Source organism: Salvelinus fontinalis, chromosome 22 (assembly GCF_029448725.1).
Source record: "Salvelinus fontinalis isolate EN_2023a chromosome 22, ASM2944872v1, whole genome shotgun sequence".
NCBI lineage: Eukaryota > Metazoa > Chordata > Actinopteri > Salmoniformes > Salmonidae > Salvelinus > Salvelinus fontinalis.
Window position 1 is genome coordinate 17,660,799 of NC_074686.1, and position 24,126 is coordinate 17,684,924.

Consider the following 24,126-nt stretch of genomic DNA (forward strand, 5'->3'; position numbering starts at 1 on the left):
TGAGCAAACAATAGATTAGCTTATACCACCTCCACTTATTTGCCCAGTCAGAAACCAATTAACCAAATAGCCTATAGAGACAGATTCAGTGAAACAAAATCACATTGATTATCAGACAAGTCAGTGAATTCACAGGCTTTTGGTCGGGAGTAGCCCTAGGCTACCAAGCAACTGCGATTGAAGAGTAAAATAATCCACTTGTTAAACTACATAACATGCTGGCACAATTTTCTAATACATGAGCCAACTAGACAAGATGATCATGAGCAGCACTCCCCTGAACTTAGCTAACGTTTCCCCAACCTAATTGTAGCCTAACCAATATCCAAATGGAGATTCAGTGAAAACTAAAATCTGACATTATTGATTTATCAAGACGAATCCCCACCCTTGTCTCAAAGCAGTCCGATGGCACTGTCCCAATCAAAACAGTGCTGAAATTATCAAGTTGACCACTTGCGGGTAGGCTATTGCTTCAAATTTATTACAAGGATTGGATGACTCTGGGAGATTCAGTAAGCAACAATTTGATACATGCCTTCAATTGCGTTAGCCTACTTTATTCATAATCATTCAGTGATATTTATTCCCTCTAATTCTTTATTGATTCATCCAGTTGTGGTTAAGAAAACAGTGCATGCTTAGTAGGGGCTATGCGAAGAGAGAAACATTGCAAGGCATGTCACTTTGTCTAACTGCCAGGATGGTAACATGGCGCTGCCTAGCAACCATCAAGAGTTAAAGAGCGTAGTGCCTGCCAACGCCGCCTCAGCATTGCGGTTACGTTTCATACTAACCCGTAGGCAGAACTTTACCGAAATTATTATCAGGTTGTTTGGCGGAAATGACAGTTTTGGCTTTGATACTTGCCTAACCTTTCAGATATAAAGAAAAGGTGGAAAATGTTAACATTATGGTAATGTTGGCTGAAAAACGTCTTGATATGAAAGGCATAAGGGTCATAAGGTGGCTTTGAATTTGCCATAACCCCCTACCCTTTCAGATATTTGATAAAGCTGGTATAAAAAAAGCAGGCATGGTAAATTAGTGCGATTTTGGACTGTGTATGAAAAGGATAATACAGTGATTTCCTTACCAATGCTATTCCTCACAGTTATGTTGCCTCACCTGAAGGAATTTGACCTCCATTGACTTCAATAAAAATGTTTTGATGTTGGGTCCATGGGGGCTGTTACAGGTTCCTCTGCACCCCGCCATCAACATTTTGTTTTTAGGGAAAACATTGCCAATGCCTTTTCCTATTTCCCATTCACCCAGGTGGCTTTATCAAACCTCATGGGTTTTACTGAGCATATAGCCTAGCGTTTTAGTGAATTCCATTCCATCTTTCTGCACCTTCAACAATAACAGCCAGGTCGATATGCATTTGATTTAAAGTGTGTACTTTTCACAAAGGAAACAACATGAATATCCTACAGTCAAGTCAACCCCTGTGCTCCATGGTATTGTAATTGTGCCTCAACAGCTTCTCCTTTCACTATTTTCTTGCACATCCTAATATTATGCTAAATATTTAAAAGACTGGAGCCATCATGTAGTAAGTTTGTGGCTGAGGAGAATCACAAAACCCACCATTTCATATGTTCTCTGGAGCACAGAGGCCCAAAAGGCTCTCGCTTAAAAATAATACAGAACAGCCTCTCCACAGTCTGCAATGGAGAACTGTTGGAAACATGAAAGATGTCTCATTTATTTTATTTCAATTCCAATACTGGCCTTTTTAGATCATTGACATGTTTTATTTTTTGCCCCTATTAGATTTTGCTGCCTGTAGCCTATGCTTTTTTTGATGGTGTCGGGAATCAATATGTGTCATGACTGTGTTGACATATGCCAACTTTTGATTGTCGCAGCAGCAGTCAAGATGGCTGTCGGGCATTGTGACAGCAACAGCAAGTGGCTTACCTCGTCACTGGAACGACACTAATAGTGCTTTAGAGCTCTGACACAGCTCATTTGACTGTTCACGGAAATGGAGTTTAGGGCTAGTTGATTTTATTCATCAGGGATTTTTCTGCCGTTGAAATCCTTGGGCGTTTTTTTGTTGTTGCATGGCCTAAGTTCAAACAGTGAAAAAAAATATATATACACTACCGTTCAAAAGTTTGGGGTCACTTAAAATTTTTCTTGTTTTTCAAAGAGAAGCAACATTTTTTGTACATTAAAATAACATCGAAATTAATCAGAAATACAGTGTTGTAACGGCAGTCCTCCTCCTCTTCATCTGAAGAGGAGGAGTATTGAGGGAACCAAGGCGCAGCGTAGTGAAATGACATAATTTTATTAACGAAAACACGAACTTGACTAAACTAACAAAACAACAAAACGGTGTAGACAGACCTAGACGCCGAACTACATAAAACAAGAAGAACGCACGAATAGGAAACATAGGCTACACAAACCGAACAAACCGTAAACAGTCCCGTGTGGTGTACAGACACAGACACGGAAGACAATCACCCACAACGAACACTGTGAAAACGCCTACCTAAATATGACTCTTAATTAGAGGAACGCCAAACACCTGCCTCTAATTAAGAGCCATACCAGGCAACCCAAAAACCAACATAGAAACAGAAAACATAGAATGCCCACCCAAACTCACGTCCTGACCAACTAACACATATAACAAACTAACAGAAATAGGTCAGGAACGTGACATAACCCCCCCCATAAGGTGCGAACTCCGGGCGCACCAGCACAAAGTCTAGGGGAGGGTCTGGGTGGGCATCTGACCACGGTGGTGGCTCAGGCTCCGGGCGAGGTCCCCACCATAATCAATCCTAGCCTCCATCTCCCCCTAAGAATGTCCACCCTCATTCTACCCCCACAAAATCCTCTTGGTAACATCAATGACAGGGACAACACCGGGACAGAGAGATAGATCAAGACAGAGGGATAGCACAAGACAGAGGGATAGATCAGAATATAGAGGTAGCTCAGGATAGAGAGGGAGATCAGGATAGAGGGTCAACTCCGGACTGAAGGGCAGCTCCGGACAGAGAGACAGCTCTGGACTGAGGGGCAGTTCTGGGTATATAGCCGTTTCTGGCTAAAGGGCAGCTCATGGCTGACTGACGAATCTGGACGCTCATGGCAGGCTGACGGCTCTCGACGCTCATGGCTGGCTGACGGCTCTCGACGCTCATGGCTGGCTGACGGCTCTCGACGCTCATGGCTGGCTGACGGCTCTCGACGCTCATGGCTGGCTGACGGCTCTCGACGCTCATGGCTGGCTGACGGCTCTCGACGCTCATGGCTGGCTGACGGCTCTCGACGCTCATGGCTGGCTGACGGCTCTCGACGCTCATGGCTGGCTGACGGCTCTCGACGCTCATGGCAGGCTGACGGCTCTCGACGCTCATGGCAGGCTGACGGCTCTCGACGCTCATGGCAGGCTGACGGCTCTCGACGCTCATGGCAGGCTGACGGCTCTCGACGCTCATGGCAGGCTGACGGCTCTCGACGCTCATGGCAGGCTGACGGCTCTCGACGCTCATGGCAGGCTGACGGCTCTCGACGCTCATGGCAGGCTGACGGCTCTCGACGCTCATGGCAGGCTGGCGGCTCTGGCTGCTCATGGCTCGCTGGCGGCTCTGGCAGATCCTGTCTGGCTGGCGGCTCTGGCAGATCCTGTCTGGCTGGCGGCTCTGGCAGATCCTGTCTGGTTGGCGGCCCTGGCAGATCCTGTCTGGTTGGCGGCCCTGGCAGATCCTGTCTGGTTGGCGGCTCTGGCGGATCCTGTCTGACGGACGGCTCTAGCGGCTCCTGTCTGGCGGGCGGCTCTAGCGGCTCCTGTCTGGCGGACGGCTCTGCAGGCTCATGGCAGACGGGCGGCTTTGCAGGCTCATGGCAGACGGGCGGCTTTGCAGGCTCATGGCAGACGGATGGCTCAGACGGCGCTGGGGAGACGGATGGCTCAGACGGCGCTGGGGAGACGGATCGCTCAGATGGCGCTGGGGAGACGGATGGCTCTGGCCGGATAAGGCGCACTGTAGACCTGGTGCGTGGTGCCGGAACTGGAGGCACCGGGCTAAGGACACGCACCTTCATACTAGTGCGGGGAGCAGGGACAGGGCACAATGGACTCTCAAAGCCTACTCTATACCTGGTGCGTGGTACCGGCACTGGTGGCACCGGGCTGAGGGCAAGCACATCAGGATTAGTAGGGGGAGAAGAAACAGTGTGTACAGGGCTCTGGAGACGCACAGGAGGCTTAGTGCGTGGTGCCGGAACTGGAGGCACCGAACTGGATACACGCACTACAGGGAGAGTGCATGGAGAAGGAACAGGGCTCTGGAAACGCACTGGTAGCCTAGTGCGTAGTGTAGGCACTGTAAGTACTAGGCTGGGGCGGGGAGGTAGCGCCGGAAATACCGGACCGTGCAGGCGTACTGGCTCTCTTGAGCATTGAGCCTGCCCAACCTTACCTGGTTGAATGCTCCCGGTCGCCCGACCAGTGCGGGGAGGTGGAATAACCCGCACCGGCCTATGTAGGCGAACCGGGGAAACCATGCGTAAGGCAGGTGCCATGCCCGAGGAGACGCACTGGAGACCAGACGCGTTGAGCCGGCCTTATGACACCTGGCTCAATGCCCAATCTAGCCCTACCAGTGCGGGGAGGTGGAATAACCCGCACTGGGCTATGCACTCGTACAGGAGACACCGTGCGCTCTACTGCGTAACACGGCGCCTGCCCGTACTCCCGCTCTCCACGGTAAGCCTGGGAAGTGGGCGCAGGTCTCCTACCTGCCCTTGGCCCACTACCTCTTAGCCCCCCCCCCCCCCCAAGAAATTTTTGGGTGTTACTCACGGGCTTTTTGGGCTTCCGTGCAAGACGCGTCCCCTCATAACTCCGGTTCCCTTCTCCGGTTGCCTCTGCTCTCCTCAGTGCCTCCAGCTGTTCCCATGGGAGGCGATCCCTACCAGCCAGGATCTCCTCCCATGTGTAGCAACCTTTCCCGTCCAATACATCGTCCCAAGTCCATTCCTCCTTCTTTTTCTGTCCCTTACTCCGTTTACTCCGCTGCTTGGTTCTGGAGATTTGGTGGGTGATTCTGTAACGGCAGTCCTCCTCCTCTTCATCTGAAGAGGAGGAGTATTGAGGGAACCAAGGCGCAGCGTAGTGAAATGACATAATTTTATTAACGAAAACACGAACTTGACTAAACTAACAAAACAACAAAACGGTGTAGACAGACCTAGACGCCGAACTACATAAAACAAGAAGAACGCACGAATAGGAAACATAGGCTACACAAACCGAACAAACCGTAAACAGTCCCGCGTGGTGTACAGACACAGACACGGAAGACAATCACCCACAACGAACACTGTGAAAGCGCCTACCTAAATATGACTCTTAATTAGAGGAACGCCAAACACCTGCCTCTAATTAAGAGCCATACCAGGCAAACCATAAACCAATATAGAAACAGAAAACATAGAATGCCCACCCAAACTCACGTCCTGACCAACTAACACATATAACAAGCTAACAGAAATAGGTCAGGAACGTGACAAGTGTAGACATTGTTAATGTCGGAAATGACTATTGGAGCTGGAAACGGCTGGTCTTTAATGGAATTTCTAAACTCAGCCAAAAAAACGTCCTCTCGCTGTCAACTGCGTTTATTTTCAGCAAACTTAAATATTTGTATGAACATAAGATTCAACAACCGAGACATAAATTGAACAAGTTCCACAGACATGTGACTAATAGAAATGGAGTAATGTGTCCCTGAGCAAAGGGGGGTCAAAATCAAAAGTAAAAGTTAGTATCTGGAGTGGTCACCAGCTGCATTACGTACTGCAGTGCATCTCCTCCTCATGGACTGCACCAGATTTGCCAGTTCTTCCTGTGAAATGTTACCCCACTCTTCCACCAAGGCACCTGCAAGTTCCCGGACATTTCTGAGGGGAATGGCCCTAGCCCTCACCCTCCGATCCAACTGGTCCCAGACGTGCTCAGTGGGATTGAGATCCGGGCTCTTCGCTGACCATGGCAGAACACTGACATTCCTGTCTTGTAGGAAAATGCACAGAACGAGCAGTATGGCTGGTGGCATTGTCATGCTGAAGGGTCATGTCAGGATGAGCCTGCAGGAAGGGTACCACATGAGGGAGGAGGAAGTCTTCCCTGTAATGCACAGTGTTAAGATTGCCTGCAATGACAGCAAGCTCAGTCCGATGATGCTGTGACACACCGCCCCAGACCATGACAGACCCTCCACCTACAAATCGAACCCGCTCCAGAGTACAGGCCTCGGTGTATTGCTAATTCCTTTGACGATAAACGCGAATCCGACCATCACCCCTGGTGAGACAATACTTTGACTCGTCAGTGAAAAGCACTTTTTGCCAGTCCTGTCTGGTCCAGCGATGGTGGGTTTGTGCCCATAGGCGACGTTGTTGCCGGTGATGTCTGGTTAGGACCTGCTTTACAACAGGCCTACAAGTCCTCAGTCCAGCCTCCATCAGCCTATTGCAGACAGTCTGAGTACTGTTGGAGGGATTGTGTGTTCCTGGTGTAACTCGAGCAGTTGTTGTTGCCATCCTGTACCTGTCCCGCAAGTGTGATGTTCGGATGTACCGATCCTTTGCAGGTTTTGTTACACGTGGTCTGCCACTGCAAGGAAGATCAGCTGTCCGTCCTGTCTCCGTGTAGCGCCGTCTTAGGTGTCTCACAGTACGGCCATAGCAAATTATTGCCCTGGCCACATCTGCAGTCCTCATGTCTCCTTGCAGCATGCCTAAGGCACGTTCACGCAGATGAGCAGGAACCCTGGGTATCTTTCTTTTGGTGTTTTTCAGTCGAAAAACAGTAGTCAGTAGAAAGGCCAGTTTAGTGTCCTAAGTTTTCATAACTGTGACCTTAATTATCTACCGTCTGTAAGCAGTTAGTGTCTGAAAGACCGTTCCACAGGTGCATGTTCATTAATTGTTTATGGTTCATTGAACAAGCATGGGAAACAGTGCTTAAACCCTTTACAATGAAGATCTGTGAAGTTATTTGGATTTTTACGAATTATCTTTGAAAGACAGGGTCCTGAAAAAGGGATGTTTCTTTTTTGCTGAGTTTACATAGGCGGACAGAGGCCCATTATCAGCAACCATCACTCCTGTGTTCCAATGGCACCTTGTGTTAGCTAATCCAAGTTTATAATTTTAAAAGGCTAATTGATCATTAGAAAACCCTTTTCAACTTATGTTAGCACAGCTGAAAACTGTGGTGCTAATTAAAGAAGCAATAAAACTGGCCTTCTTTATACTAGTTGAGTATCTGGAGCATCAGCATTTGTGGGTTCGATTGCAGGCTCAAATTGGCCAGAAACAAAGACTTTCTTCTGAAACTCGTCAGTCTATTCTTGTTCTGAGAAATGAAGGCAATTCAATGCGAGAAACTGCCAAGAAACTGAAGATCTCGTACAATGCTGTGTACTACTCCCTCCACAGTACAGCATAATTGCAAAAAGGTTTTCTAATGATCATTTAGCCTTTTTAAAATTATCAACTTGGATTAGCTAACGCAACGTGCCATTGGAACACAGGAGTGATGGTTGCTGATAATGGGCCTATGTAGAGATTCCATAAAAAAATCAGCTCCAATCGTTGCCAGCTCCAATAGTCATTTACAACATTAACAATGTCTACACTGTATTTCTGATCAATTTGATGTAATTTTAAAGGACAAAATTTGCTTTTCTTTAAAAAAGTGGGAAATTTTTAAGTTGCCCCAAACTTTTGAACGGTAGTGTATATATTTTCCGGGATGGAAAAATGCTTTTAAATGACTACAACCATATATAAAGTACATAGAAAATACCTAAAATATATTTTTTAAAGCTGCAATATGTCACTTTTGGGATGACCTGATCAAATTCAGATAGAAATGAGAGTTATAGATCTGTCACTCATTGAATGCAAGTGTAAGTGATAGATCTGTTCTATGTGCGTTAATTCTATGCCTCCTGTTCTTAAGTTTTCTTTTTGCATCTTTTGAGTTTTGTACACCTGTTTCAATCAGCTGAAAATACAATATTTTTAGTAATTGAAAATATATTTCACAACTGTTTAGATGGTACTATGATTCTCTACACAATACATTGATTGTTTTGTCACAAACTGAAATTAGTTCCAACTATTAGAATTTCAGCATCATCAATACGCAGCGCGATTTCAGCATATTGCACTTTTAATAATATTATCTTTGAGAATTTACAATCACCAAAATAAAAGCTAGACAGGGAGAACCCTGTCTAGCCCCACCTAAGCTCCTTTCTACAAGATCCTTAAAGTAATAGAGCTATCTTTACTTTGTGGGTGTATGGCATTTTTCTTCTACTCTTGAGGTGGCACTTTGAATCAATCCTGCAATTCCTATAGTAAAACTGTCTGCTACTTCCGACTCGCAAGCAATTACAAGTTTGAATCAAGTTATAATACCCCGAATGGTGGTCACACTGTTTAGTCCATATTGAGCGTACGTTCGGAGCCTTTGGGTAATTAATCAGTCTTGACTCAGCTTTAGATCGAAATGGAGTCATTAGCAATCTTGTGTAATGGTCTAGTTTCCAGAGCCAAGTGCCCTTAGTTCAACCACAGCCAACTGAACACATTCATGACCATTTGGAGGTACAAAACTTTTAGGCTACCTAAACATTTTCCGTTTGTACACCCAGCTGTGGTTAGTGTATTGTTCAGCCTTTTGCCTTTGAGCAGCTAATGCTATAGCCTAAGTCATTTTAGTATTCATCTTGGCAATGAAGATGGGTGTTACAAATGTGATGAGGGTCCCACGTATTTAGGCCTTTAACTACACTACCGCCTAATTTAATCTGCTGTTGATCGTTATTCATGGTCTTTCAATCAGTGCTTGTTACAACAACAAAAAATCACAGTAGCCTAGTGGGCACAGAAAACAAGCTATCTATAGTGTGATCTGTCTAAGTGAACAATCGTCACTCACATACAGCAAACATTACTCAATGTGCCATAATTGATCAAATAGAAATCCCCCCAAAAAACACTGAACCTAGTATGGTACGGTGTTCGATGTTCATTGTGTTTATCTATTGTTGGTATCAGTGGGGGATAAGCAGTGACACTGAGTAACAGATAATCGCTCTCTTGTAACGGTGCCAGCGGCTGAATTAGCTAACCTAGAACTTTTGTGAAACAACTCAATGATGCAATGCTTGATGCAGAAATCTCTAGAATTATTACCCAACAAGCCAGTGTTTTGATTTGAAGTGCTTAGAGTAGCATAGGAATAAGCAGTGACGACTTAATAAGTCTACCTGTCTGTCCTAGATAAAGAATGTTTGCAAAACATTGTCAGAGTTACTCCATATTTGAGACTGCAGATGGCATTATACACCTACACAGGCCTCAGTCCCATGTGCTTGTCCAACTCAATGGTCCTTTGCCAAATAGGGCAACACAGAATCATCTGCAATTGAACTCTGTGAAAGATTAGCCAAGGATTCCAATTTACTTTTGGGAGAAAATTTATTGAATTTGACTCTGCTGTGCAAATCCTCAAAGATCTGGACCAGACCATCTACAAACTATTGGCTTACATGTATTAACAAACTATAGTTTTGGCAAGTCTGTTAGGACATCTACTTTGTGCATGACACAAATAATTTTTCCAACAATTGTTTACAGACAGATTATTTCACTTATAATTAACTATCACAATTCCAGTGGGTCAGAAGTTTACATTCACTAAATTGACTGTGCTTTTAAACAGCTTGGAAAATTCCAGAAAATGATGTCATGGCTTAAAATGCTTCTGATTGACTCAAATTATGTCAATTAGCCTATGAAAAGAAATCAGCCAAGACCTTAGAAAAAAAATTGTAGACCTCCACAAGTCTGGTTCATCCTAGGGAGCAATTTCCAAACGCCTGAAGGTACCACGTTCATCTGTACAAACAATGGCACGCAAGTATAAACACCATGGGACCACGCAGCCGTCATACCGTTCAGGAAGGAGACGCGTTCTGTCTCCTAGAGATGAACGTACTTTGGTGTGAAAAGTGCAAATCAATCCAAGAACAACAGCAAAGGACCTTGTGAAGATGCTTGAGGAAACGGGTACAAAAATATCTATCCACAGTATAACGAGTCCTATATCGACATAACCTGAAAGACCGCTCAGCAAGGAAGAAGCCACTGCTCCAAAACCGCCATAAAAAAAGCGAGACTACGGTTTGCAACTGCACATGGGGACAAAGATCATACTTTTTGGAGAAATGTCCTCTTGTCTGATGAAACAAAAATAGAACTGTTTGGCCATAATGACCATCATTATGTTTGGAGGAAAAAGAGGGAGGCTTGCATGCCGAAGAACACCATCCCAACCGTGAAGAATGGGGGTGGCAGTATCATGTTGTGGGGGTGCTTTGCTGCAGGAGGGACTGGTGCACTTCACAAAATAGATGGCATCATGAGGGAGGGAAATTATGTAGATATATTGAAGCAGCATCTCAAGACATCAGTCAGGAAGTTAAAGCTTGGGCGCAAATGGGTCTTCCAAATGGACATTGACCCCAAGCATACTTCCAAAGTTGTGGCAAAATGGCTTAAGGACAACAAAGTCAAGGTATTGGAGTGGCCATTACAAAGCCCTGACCTCAGTCCTATAGAAAATGTGTGTGCAGAGCTGAAAAAGATTGTGCGAGCAAGTAGGCCTACAAACCTGACACCAGCTCTGTCAGGAGGAATGGGCCAAAATCCACCCAACATATTGTGGGAAGCTTGTGGAAGGCTACCCAAAACGTTTGACCCAAGTGAAACAATTTAAAGGCAATGCTACCAAATACTAATTGAGTGTATGTATGTAAACTTCTGACCCACTGGGAATGTGATGAAATAAATAAAATAACCTCTACTATTATTCTGACATTTCACATTCTTAAAATAAAGTGGTGATTCTAACTGACCTAAGAAAGGGAATTCTTACTGGGATTTAATGTCAGGAATTGTGAAACTGAGTTTAAATGTATTTGGCTAAGGTGTATGTAAACTTCCGACTTCAACTGTACTTGCATAGCGGAGTCTTTTGTTTGGACGTGTAGTGAGCTAGCTAAACAATGAACCATAATCCCAACTCAATATGTAAATACCCTGCATGAATCTGCAGGTAGCTAACCAACCAGGTTCAATGTTAGCTAGCTAACATTAGGCTATAACTAGCAATGCAAATGGCTCTGAGATACGAGTAATTTTACTACACAGATCATACATGTAACGTTAGCTAGCTAGCTAACAGTGCACTTTCACTTGCAATGTTCTGACAAAATAAGAAACGTGTAATATCTGAAAATGTATCTAGCTAGACTCTTGCCTTATACATGGATGAGCGCTTCTCTCTCTCTCTGTCGCGGATGCCATGGTTGTCCTTAGTTTGAAGATCAAACGGCAGAATTTTATCCATCTCCTTAGCTATCATACTCTAATTCCACTGATTTCAAAACTCAGTGCTCCAGAAAGTGGAGAGCAACATTTTTGCAATTCTGCTATGTGATATCTTTCAAAAAAGCTAGTTCAGAAAGGATTACCTACACATACTGACCAGCTCATATTATAGAGCGAAGCGTGCTACATGGCAGACCAATCCAAATTCATCTCTCGGTGTCCAGCCCAATCATTATCTCAGCCAATAATGGCTTGCAGGAAGGTTGGTGACTTTTTTCTGTGGCTAAACCAACTAAGCTCTTAATTTAACTATTGTTTTCCTACTTACAGATAGCATATAAGTGTGTTTTTAAGGCACAGGAAAGTTCCATAAGGCATTTCTACCAAAAAACAAATTTTGATAATGGGGGGTTTACTACTAAGCTATATGGAATTGTTTTAGGAAGGTCATACCAAGGATAATTTTTCTGTTTTACTTGGAGTTTTATTACCCCTTGAAGTATAAAAAAAATCTAAAAAGCTGGTTATCCAATGCCTTGCAAAGAAGGGCACCTATTGGTAGATGGGTAAAAAAAAAATACAAAAAATAGTTAAACTTTGGATGGTGTATCAATACACCTAGTCACTACAAAGATACAGGCGTCCTTCCTAACTCAGTTGCCAGAGAGGAAGGAACTTGCTCAAGGATTTCACCATGAGGTCAATGGTGACTTTAAAACAGTTGGAGTTTAATGGCTGTGATAGGAGAAAACTGAGGATGGATGAACAACGTTGTAGTTACACGACAATACTAACCTAATTGACTGAGTGAACTGAAGGAAGCCAGGCCTCCCGAGTGTGCAGGGGTCTAAGGCACTGCATCGCAGTGTTGCGGCGTCTCTACAGCCTGGGGTTCGATCCGGCCGTGACCGGAGGTACTATAGGGCGGCGCACAGTTGGCCCAGTTAGGTGAGGGTTTGGCCGGGTGGGCTTTACTTGGCTCATCGCGTTCTAGCGACTCCTTGTGGCGAGCTGGGTGCCTGCAAACTGACTCTGGTAGTCAGTTGAACTGTTAATCCTCGGACACATTGGTGTGGCTGGCTTCCAGGTTAAGCGAGCGGGTGTTGACAAGCACGGCTTGACGTGTCATGTTTCGGAGGACGCATGACTCGACCTTTGCCTCTCCTGAGCCTGATGAAGTTGCAGCAATGAGACAAGATGGTCATTGGATTGAAATTGGAGAGAAAAAGGGGGGAAAAATGTAAAAAGGAAGGATGTACAGAATTTAAAAAAAATCTTAACATGCATCCTGTTTGCAACAAGGCACTAAAGTAATACTACATAAAATGTGGAAAAGCAATTAACCTTTGTCCTGAATGCAAAGTGTCATATTTGGGGCAAATACAATACAAGACATTACAAGGGTACTACTCTCCATATTTTCAACCATAGTGGTCGCTGCAACATGTAATGGGTATGCTTGAAATCGTTAAGGAATGAGGAGTTTTTCCAGACACTGGGAGATGAGTTCACATTTCAGCAGGACAGTAACCTAAAACACAAGGCCGAATCTACGCTGGAGTTGCTTACCAGGAAGAAAGTGAATGTTCCTGGCCGAGTTACACTTTTGACTTAAATTTACTTGAAAATCTATGGCAAAACCTAAAAATGTTTATCTAGCAAAGAATGTCCAAATATTGTACATTCCTGGTGGGCAAAGCTCTTAGTCTCACAACTGAAAGAAAGATTCACAGCTGTAATCACTGCCAAAGGTGCTTCTACGAAGTATTGACTCAGGTGTGAATACTTATCTAAATTAAATATTTTTGTATTTATTTTTCAATACCTTTGATAAAATTCCCGAAAACATGTTTTCACTTTATTTTAATGGGGTACTGTTTGTAAATGGGCGAGTGGGGATTTAATATTTTTTTTTTTTTAATAAATTGAAATCAGGCTGTAACATAACAGAATCTGGAATAAGTTAAGGGGTATGAATACTATCTGAAGGCACTGTACATAATGGTATATGCAAAGGCTAAGGGCATAAACTACACAAGTACATTTTTGTCTTTATTACCAGTCAAAAGTACCAGTCAAAAGTTTGGACACCAACTCCTTTTTTCTTTATTTTAACTTTTTTCTACAATGTAGAATAATAGTGAAGACATCAACACTATGAAATAACACATATGGGATCAAGTAGTAACCAAACAAGTGTTAATCCAAATATATTTTATATTTGAGATTGTTCAAAGTAGCCATCCTTTGCCTTGATGACAGCTTTCTTTGCACACACTTGACAATCTCTCAACCAGCTTCACCTGAAAGGACAGATTTACACCGGTCTAATGGCCATTGCTCATGTTTCTTAGCCCAAGCAAGTCTCTTCTTCTTATTGGTGTCCTTCAGTAGTGTTTTCTTTGCAGCAATTTGACCATCATGGCCTGATTTCTTGAAGTCTCCTCTGAACAGTTGATGTTGAGATGTGTCTGTTACTTGAACTCCGTGAAGCATTTATTTGGGCTGCAATCTGAGGTGCAGTTATTATAATGAATGTATACTCTGCAGCAGAGTTAACTCTGGGTCTTCCTTTCCTGTGGCCGTACTCATGAGAGTCAGTTTCATCATACCGCTTGATGATTTTCAAACCAAACTTTATTTGTCACATGTGCCGAATACAACAAGTGTAGACCTTACCGTGAAATGCTTACGTACAAGCCCTTAACCAACAGTGCAGTTCAAGAAGCGTTAAGAAAATATTGACCAAATAAAGTACCGTAAAAAATTATAGAAAGTAACACAATAACAAGGCTATATACAGGGTGTACCGGTACCGAGTCGGTGTGCAGGGGTACAGGTTAGTTGAGGTAATTTGTACATGTAGGTAGAGGTGACGTGACTATGCATAATAAACAACGAGTAGCAGCAGTGTACAGAACAAATGGAGGGGGGTGTCAATGTAAATAGTCTGGTGGCCATTTGATTAACTGTAAATAGTCCGGTGGCCATTTGATTAGCAGTCTTATGGCTTGGGGGTAGAAGCTGTTAAGGAGCCTTTTGGTCTTAGACTTGGGGCTCCGGTACCGCTTGCCGTGCGGTAGCAGAAAACAGTCTATGTCTTGGGTGACTGGAGTCTCTGACAATTTTATGGGCTTTCCTCTGACACCGCCTATTGTATAGGTCCTGGATGGCAGGAAGCTTGGCCCCAGTGATGTACTGGGCCGTACGCACTACCCTCTAGCGCCTTACGGTCAGATGCCGAGCAGTTGCGCTAGGTAGAGCTGCATTGTGGTCTAGTGCTGTAGGATAACCTCAGTCTGGAAATGTGCCCTCTTTTAAGCTACGTTGTCCGATGGTGCAGTCAGCCCCCTCCCAGGTAAGTGGGGTGTAGTATCCTTGGTAACAGGGGCTACCTGTTGCTCGCCATGCCGTGTGACATCTGCTGCCCATAATAGCCTGCTGTGTGAGCTCCCCTGCTTTCACCCAGCTCCCATAGCTGGCCATTCAGTTCACTGACTCTTGTATTAGAACTCACTCACTTCACCCCACTCAGTGGCTGTCACCAGTCCTTCATCCATAATGGATATCAGGGCTTTTACTGTCCAAGTCATGTAATTAGTGCCAGCATTCAGTTGTGGCGATTAACTGTACAGAACCCCTGTTGTTGGTGCACGGAGGGAAATGACATGTATGTGTGTTTGTGGGTGCGGACTGCACACCGAGGGAAGTTTTTGTGTGCGTGTGTGTACACACACACAGTCGCGCATGCTCTGAGAGCTGATTTGTGTTTATTCTATGTAGGGCTGTCCCCGGGAGAAGAAAAATATATATACATCTTGGTCGACCGTAAGTCATCTGTTCTTTCGACCAATCGATTGGTCGAAATGTGTAAACGTGTATTTTTTACATAAGGACACACCTTATGTGTTTTTAATAAAATCAACTATATGCATTGAGCTTGTCTGATGCTTTAAGCTTATGGTTGAATGAAATAAGAAAAATGTCTCGAAGGCGCCAGAGATCTAGATAACCAGAATGAAAAATAACTTAACCTGACCCAACTTTTCTTCTCCCGCTCCTGCTGGCTTTCACAGATTCTGCCTTTACTCTCCTGAAGTTGCCGGTAATAGGCTACACAAGAAGTCGGCAACCTTTCTCATGTGGAATGCCAATTTATCTTACCATTTCTACCAATCTGCGTGCCAGTTTTGGTTTTCATTTGCACATTTTCGTGAGTTTCATTTAATTTATAATAATGTCTTCATATCTCAAAATCATTGTCATGTGGTTAATCAAAATTGTAACCAAATGAAAATGATACAAACCAAAAAGTAACTTCTATTGCCATTACCAACTATGTAAAAATAGCCTACATAAAGCCAACAAATAAAAACATAGCAGCCTGCAGGTAGAAAATATCCTGATTAAAAAAAAAAAATTACCATAACCAAATTAACACACATTGTAGGTTAGGAATTAATTGTAAATGTACTGCTGGTGATATATATAATGGGGAATTGATATACACTAACAATCAAATGCAAACAATTCACACAATGAAGTTATGAAACAATGAATGTGCACAAGTTGGCGGGAGAGAGCGCATTCTGGAGAGATTGTGTGCATCTGGGCGCATGGTCTTTCCCACGGCAGCATTTAATGTGATATGGCCTCAGCAGAAGTCAGGGCATTCATACTTCTTGCGCTTTGCAGAGTGGTGCAGAGCTGTTGTCAAGGAAGTGAGTTTGTGCTTTCTGCAGGATGTACCGCAGAAAGCGTGTAGAAAGTGTGTGTGTACATACATACATGCATACATGCATACATACATACATACATACATACATACATACATACATACATACATACATACATACATACATACATACATACATACATACATACATACACACATTAGTACCAGTCAAAAGTTTGGACACAACTACCCATTCAAGGGTTTTTCTTTATTTTTACTATTTTCTAAATTGTAGAATAATAGTGAAGACATCAAAACATAATTTAACACATGGAATCATGTAGTACCCAAAGTGTTAAACAAATCAGAATATATTTAGATTCTTCAAAGCAGCCATCCTTTGCCTTGATGACAGCTTTGCACACGCTTGGCATTCTCTCAACCAGCTTCACCTGGAATGCTTTTCCAACTGTCTGGAAGGAGTTCCCACATATGTTGAGCACTTGTTGGCTGATTTTGCTTCACTCTGTGGTCCAACCATCTCAAATTGGGTTGAGGTCGGGTGATTGAGGAGGCCAGGTCATCTGATGCAGCAATCCGTCACTCTCCTTCTTGGTCAAAAAGACCGTACACAGCCTGGAGATGTGTTTTGGGTCATTGTCCTGTTGAAAAACAAATGATAGTCCCACTAAGCTCAAACCAGATGGGATAAATCACAGACAGTGTCACAAGCAAAGCACCCCCACACCATCACACCACCACCTTCATGCTTCATGGTGAGAAACACACATGCAGAGATCATCCGTTCACCTACTCTGCGTCTCAAAGACACGGCTGTTGGAACTAAAAATCTCAAATTTGGACTCATCAGACCAAAAGACAGATATCCACCGGTCTAATGTCCATTGCTCGTGTTTCTTGGCCCAAGCAAGTCTCTTCTTATTATTGGTATCCTTTAGTAGTTGTTTCTTTACAGCAATTTTACCATAAAGGCCTGATTCACGCAGTCTCTGAACAGTTGATGTTGAGATGTGTCTGTTACTTGAGTTCTGAAGCATTTATTTGGGCTGCAATTTCTAAGGCTGGTAACTCTAATGAACTTTTCCTCTGCAGCAGAGATAACTAGGTCTTCCTTCCCTGTGGCGGTCCTCATGAGAGCCAGATTCATCATAGCGCTTGATGGTTTTTGAGATTGCATTTGAAGAAATGTCTTGAAATTTTCTGGATGTACTGACCTTCATGTCTTAAAGTAATGATGTCATTTCTCTTTGCTTATTTGAGCTGTTCTTTCTATAATATGCACTTGGTCTTTTACCAAATAGGGCTATCTTCTGTATACCACCCCTGCTTTGTCACAATACAACTGATTGGCTCAAACGCATTAAGAAGGGAATAACTTCCACAAATTAACTTCTAGCAAGGCACACCTGTTAATTGAAATGCATACCAGGTGACTATCTCATGAAGCTGGTTGAGAGAAGGCCAAGAGTGTGCAAAGCTGTCATCAAGGCAAAGGGTGGCTACTTTGAAGAATCTCAAATATAACATATATTTGGATTTGTTTAATACTTGTTTGGTTTCCACATGATTCCATATGTGTTATTTCATAGTTTTGATGTCTTCACTATTATTCTAGAATATAGAAAATGGTAAAAAAAAAAAAGATTTGAGTAGGTCTGTCCAAACTTTTGCCTGGTAATGTGTGTGTGAAATATATATGGTTAAATACAATTTATTTAACCCTTATTTTACCAGGTATGTTGACTGAGAAAACATTCTCATTTACAGCAACCTGGGGAATAGTTAGAGGAGTAGGATGAATAAACCAATTGTAAACTGGGAATCATTTAGCTATCTTTCGAGACTTTCATAGATCCAGATGTGTTCCCCCTTGCCTAGCCAAACAGTTTTTCATCCCTTTGTTCCTAAAGACATCACTTTGCACACTAATATTTAGGAGAGGGAGGATCATTTGAAACGGCAAAAGCTTTACGGTGGGTGAAAACTGCGGCTCATCCATACACCCAATTACCCATGCGTTTCAGTCCTTAGATGTTTGACGTCTAGGAAGTAAAACATTTTTTGTTGTTTTCCTTTTAACGTGTATTTAAAAGATCAGGGGGAGCCACAACAGGAAGCAAACTGTTCTTTATTAGGGGCCTATGTACGGCAAGGATTCACATTCGCATCGGAGGTTGATAGCTCTGGGACGCACGCAATGTTTCACACCAGGTTTACCAAGCTATGTAGCACTACTGTAGGTATTATTCTGCTTTGCATATTTTTACCCCCTGACAATTATTGAATTTGAGTAGTAGTTGATTCTTGGGTAGGCCTAATCTTACAGAAAAGGCCAATTGAACTAATCATCAAAGATCATTTGAAGTTGATTGTGCTTGCTGTTTTGAAGGAATGTAAAGTGTAGAATTTAGCATAGCTTTTAGCGTAGTTTGTTGTGATAAATCTAATATAGTCAGTGTTCAGTATAGCATCTGGCCTTAAACCTAGAATTTAGCTAAGTTTGTTGGACTGCCTCTTAAACAGCGCAGACACACTGTAATCTCTGTATTTAACCTCACTGACCCTGCCTTGCCTTTTTGTCTGTCCTTCTTCCCTGTTCTCCCTGTGTGACCCCAGTTGGCTGAGTACCGGCAGAGGAAAGCTCACGCAGACAGACAGAAGAAGAAGAAAAAGAGGAGAGAAACAGACGACGACCCAGGTGGAAATGGACCGCGGAGAGGGGAGGCCGAGCAGGAGTTGGATCAGTCGGTAGGGGAGGAGGTGTCGGGGAGTAGGGGGGTGGTAGGAGGAGGAAGAGGTGAACAGGACCCCCCCACCACAGAGTTTACCTTCGCCAGGACCCTGCGTTGTGGTGAGAAGGTCAAACACGACCAGACGTACACCATAGAGGTAAGGCCAAAAACCACTGGACCATCCCTAACAATTGATTGCCCATTTGAATTGAGCTTCTCCTAGCGTGCAGCATTGTTTGATTCGTAGAGTCTGAGTTGAATAGACTAGAGAAGAAACTGGCTTGGTTCGTTAGTGTGTAAAGGGATGAGAACTGGTACTTCTCCTGGCCCTGAAATTACGGTTTATTAAAATGATATTGGTCTTCTGTGCTGAATTTCTCTACTTGATCCTAGACAGGGTGAACTGATTGAGCTAATTATCTGCTCAAGACCTAGATTAGTTGAATCATGTACGTTAGTGCTATGATCTTTTTTTTGCTGATACTATGGTAGATTGTAAGCAGTATTGGCCGATATGTCTGTGGCTTCCTGTATTGTCCCATACTGATCACCTAGTAAAAGATCATGGTAACTTCAATCACAAATATGAATTAACGCTAAATATACTCTTTTATTTCTAAAGCATTTCTACAGTTTTAAGGTGCACATTTTTATTGCTTGGCTTGAAAAAGTATGAAAACTACTGTAAGTCGGTCTGGATAGAGTGTCTGCTAAATTACTAATATGTCAATGTTAAATAGAACATTACAGTAGATAAATAAAAATGCAAAATGTAGTGGTCCAAACATGACATAAAAAGGTTTTGGTTATCACGCATACAGATATATTCAATGCCGTAGACCCTGATAAGCGATTCACATTTTGTTGCATCAAAGACATTGTCTGAATCCATTTGAGCAGATATCACACAACAGTCCCCTGAAGTAACCTATGCAGTTGCCATGAGCTACTTTTGTGAGTGCCGATTTTCAAAGGTTCAATATTAAACAGTGGAGCAGCCAATAAGTGTCCTTGTTAGCTCTTGATTTGCTGAATCACAACACCTTTTTAGCTGAATTTGAAGTTACAGCTGGCAAACTGCATTTCTTTCTTTTTGTGAATATTGTTATTGTGCTGGGTAAAAGTATTATTTAGTGTGGTTTTTTTTTCTTCAACTTTGGTTAGATAATGAGCAAAATAATAATTGTTCAGGCTGCTTTTCCCAGCTCTTCAGACATTTGTTTTTAAAGCTTCATTGCAAGCTCGCTCAATGAATCTCTCCCTCTTTCAAATGACCGCCTTAGTCTGTCGTTATAAATATAACTCGGCTCACCGTTACATCGTCAATGTGAAATATTTTATGCGTTTCACAGACAATCAGGAAGCCCCTCACAACCTTAAGCGTATTTGCTTGTCTCGAACAAGGTGCATGTACCATGCCACCCCCAATTCCGCACTCCGCCTACGCCGAACAATGCAAACTCCTCTCTTTCCTCCCTTTTGTTCTTTTGTAGCACTTGTGTCACAAACAGCATTAATAGTTTTCATTCCCTCTGTTGCTGAAAAACCACACAACCCCCCCCCGTCGCCCGAATGTGACTGGGAAATGATGGGTTGCCATGGCAACATACATTTGCCTTTAAACAGGTTGAGCCGCCTCATTGTAGTGTTGGAGAGCTTCGTGGCCTTGCAGCACAAAACGGACCCGGAGGTGATTGAATAGAGTGGCTGCTGCCTGTCTTTTCTTTTGGTGGTCGGTTTTCTTGAGGTATAGCTCAGCACTTTTTCCATCGTGACTACCGTATTTCTGTAGGCATGCAGACATTTTGAACAGCATAACTGTTTGTCACGAATTGCCACTTCTGTCATTTAATGATAAAATGTTCATAGGTCCAAGGTGCTCATGAGTTTGGACTCATGCCGTTGAATTCGGACTCATCTGAATCCGTATTTGTAATAATGAGACGTTTCAAACATTTAGTTGACACCTTTTAATTTTTTGTCTTTCTTCTCACAATGTGTTTTCATACCCAAGACAAGGGGTGTAATTGGCCCAGGGCACACCATTGAATTAACACAGAGACGTTTCAAGTAGCCATGCAACTTCCCTTGCAGTGAGGGGTTGCTGTGGAAACACCAGCTTCAAAGTGTTCGCCTCCAAGCACTTGTATAGGCAGATGGCTTCACAGAGATCTGTGTGAGCGCTAACCTGTTGTATTGTCTCTCACCTGCGCATATCTTAAACAGATGAACCGCATTTCCCATCTGACACAAGTGGTATAATGGAGGCTGATTATCTGATGTTTTGACGTCCTGATAGTCAAATCCACGATAAGCTGCTTGGCTATCTTTGAAATTCATATTCACGTTTCCGATTTCATAATTGTCAAGTGATAGCCCTACCCTAGATAAATGTTATTCCAATCCCCCACAGGATCTTGGACATGTCATTTTTTTGTGCAAAGTTGCAAGCATGAAACGTCAACAATTTGACACTTCTCTTTAAGAAATCACATCTAGTGTTGCTACTAGGCTACTTTCAATGCCGTTTCCTATTCTACCTTCCCTAGAATCACCAGAATTCAACAAGCAGTCCAAGCAATATAGGCTAGACTGGCTTTGGTATCGGCAACATTCTCGATCCTCAATGAAAAGGAACTATGACCTAATGTGCCATTAAACTCGGACAATAAAACCTCTCATTTAATTTCTCCTCGTCTTGACCCTTAGTGTTCTAACTTTTTATCTTGTTAAAGGGAAATTAGCCCCTTTTTAGAATAGGCTCTAATGATCTGCCATTATTCCATTGAGAAATGGAAGCCATCTTATAAAAAGTAGGTTGCGCCCCGTAATTGAATGTGGCACAGCATGCTTCCAAAATGCCCCATTGGATCTAGGTCAAAGGGGCAGACCGCATTTGACAACGCCATTATTGACTTATTCTTCTCCAGAAACTGACCAGAACTTGCCACACAAAGACAAAATGGAAATGAGAGGACAATAGGCTTGTCATATCATGAACTGCTCCCCCAGAATGTCCCTGTACTTTCACTCTTGAAGTAATGGGACTGTCAAACAGAATGCTAACTGTACACACAATGTTGACCTAGGATGGGCTTGTTTTAGCTAAAACTGCTTACTCATGTAGTTATGGTCCTTCAGTTTTAATGCATTTTGAAGCTTTGTTTTTCCTTCTGCTTGTTGTATTGTAATGTAATCCACTCTGCTCCGTTGGTGGGGCTGTGTTTGTGTGGGCCACTTGTTCTGGTGACACACAGTGGGCCTATTATGGTGAGTCCTCCCCATGCAGGGTCTGATGAATCCTCCTGTTGTTTCCTATGGCAGCCAGATAGTGAAGTGTCCACCACAGCCGAAGACTACTCCTCCGAGGTGAGTTACTTTCGTCATAGTTTACAACAAACAGAGAACACTTTTTTTATTGGTGTTAATATACTGTACTTGTAGGGATAGTTCACCCAAATTGCAAAATGTCTTATTTGTTTCCTCACCTTCCTCCTCACAAAAGTATTTGGTTCAGATTTGACAAAGGGTAAGCTGACCCTAGATCTGTTACTAAGGGCCTCTGCTATTGAGGATTAGTGTTACGGTTCGGGGCTTAGGTCCTACCTTTTCCCAGGTTTCCTCTTGGAACAGACCACGTGACTCAGCTAGCTTGTTGCCAAGCACTCAGCTCTCCAAGTCTCCGTCTGGCATTTATCTGAACTTGACGAGTCAAAGTAGTCATGCCGCACCTCTCACTTCCCCCTCTTCTACAGGGCCGCCATTAAAAGCTCTGCCTGTAACACCGAGTTTAATGGTTTGAAGAAGGCGGCAGTCATTACATTAAGCCTGACACGTACGACGGAACCAAAATACCACATTTAATTACATCCTTCACTCTGTGCTCTGTACATAAGTGAACAATGGGTAGCTGAACTAAGAAATCCTCCTGCTTTACCAAACAGTATTGTGAATTAACAGGTGAATGGCTGCCTTGAGATGACCGAGATCCCAATGGAGACTTCCAAGGAGTTTATCTGGGTACGGTACGACAATTGAATAGACAACAAGCCACTGTTTTTCGTTAACAAGCAGACTCACCTCTGCACTGACTGCACTCTCTTTTTTAATGTAACATGTTTTTCTCTGTCTCCTCACTGCATTCTGACCTCCTAACCCTGAGATTTTCATCAGACTAACTCACTAACCAAGTCCCTTTTATTCTCTGCTTCTGGGATCCTCAGCTTGTGAAGTGGTTTTATTTTGAAGGCGAAGGACTGCAGAGCAGCAACAGCAGCATTATCGGCGGGCTGCTGCTGTCATCCTTTAACTTCCACTCCCCAGTTTAACAGCAAGGATGGGGAGTAGGGAACTTGACATTTCAGAGGTGTAAATTACTCTGGAAATCAGAAGAGAAAGATGAAAACAGGGAAGAAGAGAAGTAGAAAAAGAGGGATTGGGGATGGAGTGGTGAAGTGACTAGATAAGGGGGCGCTGGACAATTATACAAGAGCTGCTCATTTGCTAAATCACACATGTAATCTTGCCATTTGCAGGTAGGAAGAGTGAGGGATGGTGAGAAAGAGGGGATAGAGGCTGAGAAAAACAGCAAATTAAGTGATTGACTGTGTGTGATTTTGTTTGAGAGTAAAGAAGTTAAAACCATTCTGAGAAGGAAAAGAAGATAGAACGAGGTAGAAAGAAAAAGAGAAGAGCGTGACAGATAAGGTAAGACTAGTGAAATAAGACTAGAGCTAAAGCGAAAGAGAGGGAACCATTGCCAGCACTGTGCTCTTTAATGGCTGCCAGTTCTTTGGCAGTTTTGGATGTTGACTAGTTAATTTATATCATTCCCCTCAGTTCTGTGGCGTCCTTGGAAGCTAACTAATTGCTTCAGTGCTAGTTTTTGAAATTAGCTGTTTGCTAAGCTAGCTACCATTTCACCCTTAGTTCTGTGGCAGTCTTGGACGCTAATTTATTGCTAGGTAAGCTACAGGTACCATTTCCCTCCTATGTTCTGTGGCAATTTTGGATGTTAGGTTATTTCTCATCTAGCCATTGTCCCTCCCCCCCCACGACAGGAGGAAGTGGACACTGTGCAGCAGGAGGCAAGGGGCGGAAGGGTACAGGTCATGGAGGAAGAGTTGGCTGCCAAGACTCTGGTGGTGGAGGAGCTAAGCCGAGAGCTGGAGGAATTTAGAGCGGCCTTCGGCACAGAGGGGGTGCAACAGGTAATGTGCTGCGTCTGCATGCACACTATGTGTATGTATGAAG

General features: G+C 43.3%; 1 protein-coding gene across 8 annotated transcripts in view; it reads left to right on the forward strand.

The window, feature by feature from the left end:
- LOC129819955 (A-kinase anchor protein 9-like) overlaps positions 1 to 24,126 on the forward strand; it is a 137,727-nt gene that overhangs the window by 4,619 nt on the left and 108,982 nt on the right. For 7 of the 8 annotated variants that reach the window (XM_055876688.1, XM_055876696.1, XM_055876690.1 and 4 more), the window contains exons 2-5: positions 18,758 to 19,030; positions 22,198 to 22,242; positions 22,834 to 22,893; positions 23,934 to 24,083. In XM_055876688.1, coding sequence (XP_055732663.1) covers positions 18,758 to 19,030; positions 22,198 to 22,242; positions 22,834 to 22,893; positions 23,934 to 24,083 — 528 coding nt within the window. The remainder of the gene's footprint in view (positions 1 to 18,757; positions 19,031 to 22,197; positions 22,243 to 22,833; positions 22,894 to 23,933; positions 24,084 to 24,126) is intronic. The other variant, XM_055876695.1, reaches the window with a different exon arrangement.